General features: G+C 34.1%; 1 protein-coding gene across 1 annotated transcript in view; it reads left to right on the forward strand.

Moving 5' to 3' along the window:
• LOC144970429 (uncharacterized) overlaps positions 1-13,575 on the forward strand; it is a 120,789-nt gene that overhangs the window by 32,760 nt on the left and 74,454 nt on the right. Inside the window, exons 23-33 of the mRNA XM_078910057.1 lie at positions 147-377; positions 1,426-1,623; positions 2,353-2,481; positions 3,672-3,864; positions 5,236-5,427; positions 6,420-6,634; positions 7,884-8,032; positions 8,790-8,898; positions 9,637-9,693; positions 12,252-12,367; positions 13,320-13,405. Of these exons, the coding sequence (XP_078766183.1) occupies positions 147-377; positions 1,426-1,623; positions 2,353-2,481; positions 3,672-3,864; positions 5,236-5,427; positions 6,420-6,634; positions 7,884-8,032; positions 8,790-8,898; positions 9,637-9,693; positions 12,252-12,367; positions 13,320-13,405 (1,675 nt within the window). The remainder of the gene's footprint in view (positions 1-146; positions 378-1,425; positions 1,624-2,352; positions 2,482-3,671; positions 3,865-5,235; positions 5,428-6,419; positions 6,635-7,883; positions 8,033-8,789; positions 8,899-9,636; positions 9,694-12,251; positions 12,368-13,319; positions 13,406-13,575) is intronic.

The raw sequence follows: 13,575 nt of genomic DNA on the forward strand, positions 1-13,575 counted from the left end.
CCAAAAGGTAACAAGCAATTCCTATTGTCTGTTTCATGCTATAAAAACCAGGGTAAACTTCAGCTCTATGGGCTCTGAAGAATTATTTAGCTTTCAATACCCAAGAATTTCTTTTACTAACTTGTATCATTTGGTCTGATTGTCAGAGTGTAAAAGATTTGCACAAAGTGATCATCAAGACTTGTGAAAATGACCTGGAAATGCATCCCAAGTTCTATAACCTTCCCACAACAATCGTGAACACAATGGATAAGGCTATCAAGTCTTTGGAACAGGAGAAGTTGTTTGCAGCACATCAGCTCAGGAACACGATTGATGAAAAATTTTCTTCAAATGGCAGGATTTATGAAGCACTTGTACGATTCTTACAAAGAAAGGTGTGTATAAAATGTTATCTCTTTATGATAATTCGAAAATAGAGTTCATTTCAAAAGTGTGTAATGCCAAAACTGTCAGCTCGAAGTGCAAATGTATTAATTGAGAAGACCGGTAAATAAACAATAGAAAATAAGATTTATCAAAATGTATAGTTAAATAAAGGGCGTAAAAATGACTCTTATAGAAGATACAAAACAAAGTAAACGACAATTCGGACTTTGGCCTTCTTCAGGTAAACAAGAAAATGAAATATGTTATGTTACATTGGCATTATAGTTAAAACACTATAGGTAAAAATATGTGTGTGTGCGTGTGTATGTGTGAGTACAAGGGAAGGCCGAAACGTTGTTTTGTATCTTCTATTTGTTTTGTATTTTCTATAAAAAGTCACTTTTACTCCTTTTATTTTACTATACATTTTATTGACTCATTTAGACACATCTAGATTTTGGTAAGATTTATCAAGATGAGTAATATAAACAGTTGAAACATGCAAGATTATAGACCCCACATTTAATATATAACAGCAAAGGACTAGTTTAAGTACTGCATTATTAGAAGATACAAATGATTGATTTTTTCACATATGATATGCTCTTCATGTACAAAAAGGTTTAATTGTTAATCAGGAGCTCTGAGGTACGATCTCTACTAGAGGAAGGGTGATTTTTTGGGATGGATTTTTTTTCTTACATTTTTCTTTCTGCTTTATATAGCACTGTATCATTCACACATTTTCAAATTATTGTTTAACACTGTTTTATAAATCCTCTGAAGAGGATGGTTGTAGCCATAGACATGTCTTGTATTGTGCCATTCATACGTTTTCAGATTATTGTTTAACACTGTTTTATAAATCCTCTGAAGAGGATGGTTGGAGCCATAGACATGTCTTGTATTGTGCCATTCATACGTTTTCAGATTATTGTTTAACACTGTTTTATAAATCCTCTGAAGAGGATCGTTGTAGCCATTGACATGTCTTGTATTGTGCCATTCATACGTTTTCAGACTATTGTTTAACACTGTTTTATAAATCCTCCACAGGGACGCATAATATGGCTCCCAATGAAGAGGACGGTTGTTGCCATAGACATGTCATTCGCTGAGACTTTGGTTCGGATGTCAGGCACATTGTCCTCAACATTGTCAGGCAATATGGCTCCCTGTATTGGCCCAGAGTCCAAAGTGTGGATGCAAGTAGCTGATGTTGTACCCGATTTTCAACAGCTGATGGATTCCAAGGTTAGTGATTAGGTCATGATTATCACGACCTTCATTTTAGTCGTCATCATCATCATCATGATCCTCAGCAGCATCATCATCATCATCATTATGATCATGACCATCATCATCATCATTATCATCATCAACATCTTTTGCAATCGATATTTTCCCCTGTTTTATTGTACTTTAAAAAATCCTGTAATGATATTTTTCAAATGAACTCAGACAACCAGTCATCCTCCTCCTCCTCCTCCACCTCCTCCTCCTTCTCCTCCTCCTCCTTCTCCTCCTCCTCCTCCTCCTCCTCATCATCATCATCATCATCAACATCTTCTGCAATAGATATTTTCCCCTCCATTTTATTGTACTTTAAAAAATCATTTTTCAAATGAGCTCAGACCTGTTACAGATGGGCTGAGATGCATAGAGACTGTGTTAATGTGATTTGATTGATGAAAAATCTACCAGCCAATATTGAAAATGGTCAGAAAATATGAAATCTTGGGTTTTTGTTCTTTATGAAAATATAATAATCGTCACGAAAGAGTTAACCCAACTTTCATAATTTGGGCTAGAATAGAAATGCGACTTTCAGCATCCAAAATATTCTTACAGAACATTGTTTTAAAGTCATGTGTCACATGTGCACTCATATTAATTGTATAAGTTGCTGACGATGACTTAATATTTGAATTGAATTCCATTGAAATCATAAAAGAAAAATCTTTTAAAACAAATATTTTTCAGTCTGATCTGATGACCCAAGTCCTTTTGTACTTTGGCTTGATTGAGGTTCCATGTCTGCGAACGACAAAGGAAGACCCAATGTTTTGTTACTTCACGCCTAATGCAATTGGACCATTGCCAGTGAAATTGGTAAAGACACTTTCAATTTAATGAATACCTCCGTTTCCCAGCGTTTTGTCCAGATTACAGAGACATTCGGATAGTGGAACAAGTCCCTAAAGTGTACAAATAAAGTAGACAAAAAATCCGTCCCAAGGCAACCTCTCCGGATAGTGGAGACATCCGGATTGTGGAGATCCGAATTAGAGAGACACAACTGTTTTTAAATATAACTGGTGGAGAAGTGTGTGGATGTGTGTGTGTGTGTGTGTGTGTGTGTGTGTGTGTGTGCAAAAGTAGGTATACAATAGTGTTGCATCAATGAAATTAGTGACATGCTACAATGAAGTGAAAGCAACAGATGTTACAAGAAAATTTCATGTACTTTTAGACATTTCTTTTTCTAAAATGTGGATCCTGTGTTTATGCAACATTCGTTAGCTTTTATAATAAATGCAATGAATAATATGGAAGCGATTTTCCTTTTTCATCAATGTATACCCACTTTGCACCCCCTCCCCTTGTATTGTGAAAAAAATTCTTTTAATGCTATTGTTATATTCAGCATACGTACTTATTTTCAGTATATACCTTATTTCAGAAATTATAATGTGTTAGCCTCATTGCCAATGCAATGGGTCTGAACCATTTGGCGTTAAAACATAGCAGTAGCAATATTGGTGTATTAGAATTAGTCATTCTATTGTGAAAACAAGGGGCCTAAGTGACAATTTATATCCCTTTTTTTCTTAAATTTTTAAATACTGGATTGTCTTCTGCTAAATGCCAACCCCATTTTAATAGGAAATGTCATATGACAATTTTTTAAAAGATAATTTTATTCACAAATTAAGACCAACATAGATATAATCCTCAGCTTTGTCTTTTATGAATTGAATATTATTGTTAACTTTATTTTAATTTGGAGTGGGTAGGGGCCGGGGGACAGATAGTTTAATACTTGAACTTGAACCCTCATTTCACAAGCAAAGGGACCATTATTGATCCCAAGTACAGTCAAGATATTTTCTGAGGGCCTTTGTCCACCCAGTAGTAATTGAGTAGCTGGGTCTGTTACATCTTTCAGAAAGTACTTTGTGATTGATTCGTGTCCTCTCAAAAAGGTAGCAAGCAATTGATACTGTCTGTTTAGTACTACACAAACCAGTTTTGAAGAACACTAACCTTACTTCGTATCTTATTTCCAAATATTCTTCCAGGACGACTTTATCAGCGAGGAAATAAATGATGTGATCATCATTCGTAGAGATTACTGTTTCTTGTACAACCACCCAGAGACTATTCTGTCCATAATCATCTCACGGTGTCTCATGTTTTCTCGACCCCTGGCTATTTCTGCCAATTGGTGTATCTTCCAAACTGGTGCAGCACAAATTGCAATCTATATCAAACGTAAGTGAAGGGAGAGTAGGAGAAAAATGAGAGATGGAGAAAAAAAAAAAAAAAAAAAAAAAAAAAGAAGAAAGAAAGAGAGAGAGAGAGAGAGAGAGAGAGAGAGAGAGAGAGAGAGAGAGAGAGAGAGAGAGAGAGAGAGAGAGAGAGAGAGAGAGAGAGAGAGAGAGAGAGAGAGAGAGATTTATTGTTACCATTAAATTGCATCTTTAAAAACAAATTCCATCTTTTTACCAAAGGAAGAGTTATGTAGCTAGGACACATCCTATCAAAGTGATTTTATGTCGTGGTAGCAGCCTCTTATGGTTCACACTACTATGTTATGACAATCGACCCAATCAGCAAAGTCCGGTCCGCATTCGTGCACCGTCGGGAACCCACCGGGTAGCATCGTCACAACACACCTTTCGACTAGATGCTCTGCTGTCTCGGGTTCTTGTCCACAGCGTGGACATATTGGACAGGTGGTAAGACCCCACCGATGTAACGCACTTGCCGTCTCGTGGATCTTTACCTTGCAGCTGGTGAGGGGGCTTGAGCCACACGGGAGGGCAAAGGTGTAAATCCCGGTTGACCGTCACGAGACCATCCCGGGTATCGAGCCAACGAGCCACATGAGCTGCTCGCCCCGGTGTGTGACTAAATTTGATCCAACCCGGTGCCCGAATAGCAGCTGCTATCCGGGATGCCACACTACTATCTTATGTCGTGGTGAATCTGAGGCCAAAAAGGAATGATAAAGGGAATCCATGATAAAGTTAAAACGAAAACGTGGGGTCTCAATAGCTCAGTTGGTAGAGCACTCGCTTCACAGGCAAAAGGACTGAGATTGGATTTGACTGAAGTATAGATTTTTTTTTCTGAGTATAGAGAAATGCCAGATGAAAACAGAGAATAAAAATATCACAGTGCCAGTTATATTGACTGGATAGCTCAGTGCTTAGAACAACCGCTCGTCCATCTCTCTCTTCTCTCTCTCTCTCTCTCTCTCTCTCTCTCTCTCTCTCTCTCTCTCTCTTTCTTTCTATCTATCTCTCTCAGCCATGCGGTGTGTGTCGTATCGATTAGATCCTGAGTTTGGCTCTCTGACACCATTATAGTTTTATTCTCTTGTTTTCACCTGGCTCTTATCATTAGCCAATATTTCTCATCATTTTTGATTTAAGTGCCTTCTCCACACTTTTTATGAATTTTGTAGTAGTCAGAAAGTTTCATGATAGAATGTAGGCATAGTGATGTATGATTGTCAATTCTAATTCCACAATATTACTGAAATTTTACCAATTCTTACTGATGAATTTTGTGTTGGGTATTGATTTTGAAATTTTCGAGTCGGTAGGTATGCATGACAACAACTTTTGATGTTCACAGAGCAAGACCTTATCATTGAGACCCGTTGTTTCATGCCTTCGAGTCAGACCACTGTCATCAACAAAGACACAAAGAGAAATGTGGAGGAATACTCCTGGAACATTTTCTGTATTTTCATTGACATTATTGAGCTAATCATCACTCGACTGAGACTCAAAGTCACATATTCCCAAAACGTACCTGCTGGGTTTGGTGAGTCCAAGAATAAGGATAAACTTTTCTCTTTTTTCTGGATTATTTTTTTTTATGGGGAGTGGAAGGGGGGGGGGGGGGGGGGAGGTTATACAAGATTTGATAATAATACTTGTAAAGATGATGGTGATCATGATAACGATGGTGATGATGAAAGGGATTTTTCTTCAGATACTTTCAACAAGTCATTGTTGTTATATATTATTGTTTATTGGGATTTAGATAAAGAATCCTTTAGTATTTTGAAATTTGTTGGCCAGTGACTAACTATTGATTTGGTCACCCATTCAAATCTTTATGTTATGTAGGCTGAATGACATAAAAGTAACATGTAAAATCTAAAATATGATTTCATAATAATGCTATATTATTATAGATAGAAAATCAGGAAAAAATTGTAATGAAAAATTAAGCATGCGTATTTTAAACTAAAAAATATATCAGTCGAACCAAAGTGAAAATATATAATGATTTGTAGTGAATATTAAGCTCCCAGTATTAAGCAATTGTTGTGTGCCTTAGATACTAAACACATGATATTGTTGACTTTTCCACCATCTATAATCACAAGAAATCATACAGAGAACTATTCTTCCATCTGATCAGATTTTACATGAAGTATTTTTATTTTTTGTTGTTGTTGTTGTTGGCTGGAAAAGGTTTAGATCCCAAAATGTTCTGTGTTAAATATTTTCATATTTTTAAAAGTGGTTATATTCATTTCATTTAATTTGAAATTTTCTCTTTGAGCCTTTAAATCAATTGTCTCTGTTGGTAGATTAAAGAAAAATGTTAAAACTTCCCCAATTGCAAAACATCTTTTGGATGACAATTCATTCTGTTTGATTGTGTAACGGCTACTATCAAGGAATTTAACGTTGTATGATGTGAAGTACTCTAAGGATTCAACAAAGAGTGTTATACACATATGCTGTTATTATATTATAATATTATTAAGTGCCTAAAAACTCTTCTCTTTTAATACATTTCAGTAAATACCTCCATTGGATGCTTGCATGTTTGGGGACTGTCAGAAGAAGCGTACAGGCAGACAAGGTGTACATTGTGCAATATGTGTTGTGAGAAAGGCAGAAACTGTGAGTACAATGGAGTACCAGGGATGTATGAGCATCAATGTGGATGCGGCACCATCATCACGGGCTGTAGGGATTGTGGGATATGCCAAAATTGTGCTGACACTTTGTGGGTAAGTAAAATGTGATCCTTTATTTCAAATCTGTATTATGTTGAGGTGAACTAAATTTTTAACATTGAATCTATTTTCGAAAATGTTAAGCTTGGGATACATTTATATACTTATTAAAGAGAATGAATATATATTCTTAAATTGCAAAAATCCAAAATATCTTATTTTTGATAGTTTTAAATATTTAAAAAATCTCTTGTAGGCACCTCTTTCATCTTGGCAGAATCTCATAATACTAATACTATTTAGACGCGATGGGTTAGAAATATGATTTATCTTGAGTGGTAATTTTGATAAAGAGGTTGGAAATTTTATCGAAATGTGGATTGAAAGTAAGTGTTCAGATATGGAACAAGAAGGACCGTGAGGAAATAATATTCTCAACAAGAGCAAAATCAAATTGTTCAAAGTATGTATAGTTTAAATATCAGAGTTGTACGACTGTGGAAAAGTGCATCAGATGTAAGTGTGGCTATGTGGTCTAGTGGTATGATACTCTCTTTCAGATTGGAATGTCCTGGGTTCGAGACTCACTCTGTGCATAGTTGAGTCCTGGGATAAGGCTCTTTACTCACAGTCTCTCACTGTACTCAGGTGTAAAATGAGTACCTGGCCATTAACAGCATTGTCTCTGTCCGAAAAACATTGTAATATCGCCTAAAAGGCGCCATGTCCTGTCCTACATGTTAAATGTCGCTGTTGGCCAGGGACTCCTTGTAAAGCGCTTTGAGCATGTTTAGTGGATAATGCGCTCTATAAAAGCTCCATTAAAGTGTTGAGAGTTTGTATTAGTAATAAAACAAATTCAGGAGAACCGAGACATTTTGTATGTTGTGTGGCTATAGAACAAAATTGAAAAGTGGGCTACACAAGGATATGGCCATAGAAAAGTCAAATGAAGACCAGTAAAGAGAACATAGCATATGTGCCATGCATTTGCTAAACCCTTTCCGGGTATTGCTAAAACATTGCTAAATGATGCTAAAACACTGCTTAGTAGCACTAAAAGATTGCTAAATATTGTGAAAATGCCACGGTATTGCTGAATCTGGCAAAAAACATAACTAAATATTCCTAAAACATCGCTAATTATCACTAAAACATTACTTAGTGTTGTTAAAACATGTTTATTAACTTATATAATTCTTGTTGCCTGGCTATTCCATAAATAGAACAAACTATAAGGAAACAAAGAGTAACGATGACTTTAATCATTAGAAAAAACATTATTTTCTTCATTTATGTCCAGACAATCAGGTCCTACTTGCGACCCAATTTGGAGGTTGCTTCATACGGTGACATGAAATCCAGCCAGTACTTTCCTCTAAACGCCACCACCTATGATGAAATTGAAATCACCAATTTGGGAAGGAATACGGCACCAATTTGTTTGAGATCGTAAGTCTTGCCCAATGATTACAAAGAATAGGATAAAGGTCAACTTTACAAAATTACTATTGCTATTTTTGTTGCAATTTCTGCCAATTTCTGCCATTATCGAGATAAATATAAACTTAGATGGCCTTAACCTACAAAAGTAGGTCCATAAACTAAACAAATATTTGAATATATGCAATAAAGTAACACTGTCTAAGAACATGTGCGTTGGGATGCTTTTTTGTATTAAGGATAATTAATCATTAATAAAGATGCAAAGGAATTGTGTTCACATAGAGTAAATTTATCATATCTTTATACTGAAAACTATAAAAGTTACGAGGTTAGTGAGCGAATGCGCTACCACTGAATCCTTGGCCACTGAAAGGAAAGTGGCTTCAACCTCAGTGGCTATGTGCTCCTTTATTTACAACTAGTTAAGGGTCAAAATGAGTTTAACCTTCCAAACTTTACAAATCTCAAACAAGGATGCAGTTAAGCTTTAGCACTCTTCTCAGTATGAAGCAACAAAAATATGGAAACATATAAAGCCAAACATGGGTTTTTACTCCAGTACTGGGTTAAATAAGAATTTATATTAAAAAAAGAATGAGCAGCCACTTGCATCAATAATGATTGTTTCTTGTATAGTTTGCCTGTTTTATCTGGCTCTGTATCACAGAATACTATTCCGATTATTTTCTTTCTCTATTGTTTTCTTCTCGATTTTTTTTTTCATTTGATGTATGTAAGCAATTAATTTGAATTTCAATTCCAGGTTTTTTGATTTGGCAAGTTCTTTGATTCTGATGTTTCCTGGTATGGCAATGGACGTGCCATCTGCGTCATCTGTGGAAAAAGTCATCACCAGATCAAGTCACTTGCCCGTATGTCATGTTAATAATAAAGGTCCAAATTGTTTTCATCAAGTGTAAGAGTAATAGTTAACACAAGCATTGATATTCATCCATTAGACAGAAACATTGAAAAGTAAAAACTTCTACAGGAAACAATATATGGATTGATTTGTTGTTTAATTGATAAATTGATTGAATGATTGATTCAATTATTCATTGACTCATTCATTTGTTTATTCCTTAATTTCTCTGTTTCACTCTTCATTAATCCTTTCATTCATGTACTTATTTATTCATCATAAATGAAATTAAATGCATTCATACTTAAAAATTACATTTTTGTTTTATCAAGATGCTCAATGCTTGGCGCAATGCTGCAGCACACCATTTTGAATTGTATTTCAATTCCACCAAGTTTAAATAAAAAAGCACGATGTCTATTGTTTGACAGTGACACCAAATAAAAAAAACGTTGTCAATAATAATAATAATAATAATAATAATAATAATAATAATAATAATAATAATAATAATAATAATAATAATATCTTTATTGTCCATGAAGGCAATTTTTCATTTGGTAACATAATATACGCAAACAGACAAAATGATATAAAGAGTACAAAACCACACATACAAATGATTGTACTGACTATGGTTATGAATACAATCATTATTCCCTACTTGTAAAATAATTTGACTATACAACTCAGTCATTGATAGGGATTGTTTCAACTTTGCAATACTGTCACATTATGTCACCCACAGGAAGAGCAGAGATTTAATCAAGGAGATATCGTAACAATACGCCTGGACCCCATTAAGGCAAGTGTCTAGAACTTATTACAGTGATAAAGTAAATACATTAAAATTCTCTTCTTCTTGGAATCATTATTTTATTATTATTTATAAATTCTTGTAATTCGCATTTGTAAACCCCATTTGCTTGTGGATGAATAAAGTTCATTTATTTTATGTATTTATTTATTTTATTTATGCAAAATAAATTTTTCTCTTTCTCATATTTATCCAAATAAAACAATTTATCTGTAACTGTTTTTGATATGTAAGTGGTGTAGCAGAAATGTGTTGGTCTTACTTTGACCTCATGAGTTCCTCTAGTTAATCGTCATCAACACTAACTGATTCTGATTAAAATCACCTTGGGGAGATTTTTGTTCTTTCTTTTTTGGTCTAATAGTTAAGACTAGTATGTATAATGGAGGTTCCCAGATGTAGATGTAGATTATAGGTCTCCGGTTAGAGTGTTGCTCTGGGCAGTGCAAGTTTAGTCATCGGAAAAGACCCTTTACTCACATTCTCTCAATGCAGTCAGTGTAAAATGAGAATTTAGCTGGTAACAGTGTTGTGTCTGTTAAAAAAAAATATGTAAAAGCGTCTGACAGGAGTCATGTCTCGTCATTGCTGTTGGCTAAGGACCCCTTGTAAAGCGCTTTTAGCATATTTAGTGGATATTACACATATATAATCCAATGTACTGGATGAGTTTAAGAAAAAGTACGTGGAGTAGGCACTTTTGCTGATAATAACAAGAAATGAAAATGTGCCTACATGAAAATGTAAAAATTCGTAATTTTTAGATGATAAAAATTCTAATCGCTATAATTAACTTTATAAATCAACAATTTACCCTCACAATGATTAAATAACATTTCAAAATCCTTAAAATTATGTACAATGACATCAACTTTCATTTTCAATAAGTTTTTATGACTTAGAAATGCTCATGAAGGTCTGAAATTGGAGTCAAAATTTCGTAATTTTACGAATTTTTCGTAGTAGTTGGCAGATCTGTGTTAAAGAATATAATCTTTTGCTTTGATGGGAAGTTGAACCCACGCCCACCTGTTACAGCACCTTTTCTTGGCCACGAGAGGGACGCTCTATAAACGACGCCATCCACCACTCCAACAATGGCTGATAATAATAATAATAATAATAATAATAATAATAATAATAATAATAATAATAATAATAATAATAATAATAATAATAATAATAATAGTATAAAAAGAGTGAACAATCTTGTGAGAATTATATACAGAAGCTTTAGCTATTTTGGTTTGTCCAAGTTAATAAGTCAGCCATAAGACCTTGTCTAGAGTATGGAAATAGTATTTGGAGTCCCTTATTTAATCGACAGTGAGATTGTACAAAGATGCGCTACGAGACCTTTACCCGACATTCGACATCTATCCTATTTAGAAAGATTGAATTATCTAAATTTGCCTTTACTAAAATATCGTAGAATAAGAGGTGATCTTATTCATATATATAGACTTGTGTACGGTTCTAACAATATAGATTATAATGATTTTTTAGATTATTCGCATGTTTGAAACACAAGAGGAGATAGATTTAAGATATTTGTTGAAAGATGTAATTTGTCTATAAGGAAAAATAATCAAAGGACTGTGACAATTTGGAATAATCTATAGTTTGAGACAAAAATTCTAATTCAATTAAGAATTTTAAGAATGCCATTTATTAAGAGCCTACCAACATAATATTTGATTTTGATGAATAATGTAACTTGACATTGGATATTATTGTATTTTGTATATCAATTATTTGAAACTCTCGAATGTACAAGCTGGACATACCAAATGAATGTAAATAGAGTTAATTTTACTACGAATATTGAATATGACACATATTTATGTAGTAGATCTTTAATTCTCAATATTATCAAGTAATTGACATTGAATACTATTTATTTAATTGATAAATTGTATCTATGCATAACAGTTACACAGAGCATTTAAAGGTTTTTAGAACTTATTAGCTCTTAAACGATATTATACGTTAACATTGTTAAGCGCGGCTTATCCCACTATATTATGCAGGCTCTGGGCACTTCTGTCACTTCTCTACTCACTTCATTTCTTGATATAAGTCAGTTTAACAGTGTCATTAGGATTTCCAGGTTATCTAATGGATGGATTTGTGTATGATACTCATCTTGTGACCTATAGGTCCTTGGCTTGAATCCTGCTGTGAGCAGTGCAAAGCTGACCTATGTAGTGGGGATGAGATTGCTATTATACTTACACCTGGAAGACCTGGGTTTGAACCCTGCTGTTGGAATCTCATTTTTTTTCCTTGAGCCCTTCAGGCTCACTTTATGGTGCTGCATTGCAGCTGATGCTTGGGTTATCTTATCTTATTATGGTAGATCCTCATGAGGAATTTTCCTTTGGATTAAAAAAATAAATATTTTATATTATTTTATTCTTCATTTAACTATTTATAAATATGATCATCCTAAAATGACTGTTGATTTTCGTGATATTTACTTGACTCATTATAATCTGATTGAATATTCATTGATGTTTTTTTTTTTAATTTTAAACTTTCTGTAGAGAGATCATAAAGTGATGTCGCAAGAGGAAGATATTGTGGTGCGGCCAAGTGACCCCGTGTACTTCACATCCATATGCCGTGATATAACTGTCTGGCACGACACTGGAATATTGGCGTGAGTTTTCTTTTCATTTTTAAATGTTTGGTTTGCCAAAGTAACAAACTGATAACATGGAAAAAAAACAAAACCCGTTGAATATTTCTGTGTATGATTTTATCATCTCTTGGTATGGCTATCAGTCATTATGCGGCACAAAGTTTGGTCCTTGGAAAATGCTCATTTTCTCATTATACTCAGATCAAAGCGAGTACCTGACCAATATATATATATATATATATATATACGTACTAAGACAGGTATGAATCACTTGCATGATGAAAATGCACTGATTTGGCAGTAAGCCTTTAGGCTTTGGGAAATATTTTTTTTACGTTCTTTTTTTTCTATACTTTTCAAGATGGGTATAAACTTTTGAAGTTTTTCATTGTCTCAACAACTCGTTTTTTGTCAACATGCATTGTGCAAGTACCTAAAAAACTGCATGCTTCTTCAGTGTGCAAAGTCTATTTAGATAAACTATTATTGTAAAGGACCTAGATTATAATGGTAGTAACCCATGAATAATCACTATTGAAATGCAATATTTTAATTGTAATCAATAACGTTGCATGATGAAAATGCACTGATTTGGCAGTAAGCCTTTAGGCTTTGGGAAATATTTTTTTTACGTTCTTTTTTTTCTATACTTTTCAAGATGGGTATAAACTTTTGAAGTTTTTCATTGTCTCAACAACTCGTTTTTTGTCAACATGCATTGTGCAAGTACCTAAAAAACTGCATGCTTCTTCAGTGTGCAAAGTCTATTTAGATAAACTATTATTGTAAAGGACCTAGATTATAATGGTAGTAACCCATGAATAATCACTATTGAAATGCAATATTTTAATTGTAATCAATAACGTTAATAATCATCATCTAAAGAGCGCTTTTTCTCCTGCTATGATAAGGCATGTTGTTGTGCCAGACACATTCACTGTGTAATTATCATTTTAATTTTCCTTCTCAGATATACCAGTGTGGCCAGCTCTCAACCTGTGTCCCAATTCATTGCTGCTATGCCTCTCACACGTGATGTCAACTCATTCTCATTTGGTATGGGATAAACTTTGTTACCAATAACTTTGATAATGTTTTATTTTAATTTAATGTAGAAGAACCCCCGCCCCCCCCCAAAAAAAAAACCCCAAAAAAACAAGAAAGAAAGAAAGAAACCAACAAACAAATAAACAAACAACCCCCCCCCCTCCCCCCAAAAAAAACAA

This window comes from Berghia stephanieae, chromosome 4, assembly GCF_034508935.2.
Source record: "Berghia stephanieae isolate SIO BIC M18660-M18661 chromosome 4, UCSD_Bste_1.3, whole genome shotgun sequence".
Classification (NCBI taxonomy): domain Eukaryota; kingdom Metazoa; phylum Mollusca; class Gastropoda; order Nudibranchia; family Aeolidiidae; genus Berghia; species Berghia stephanieae.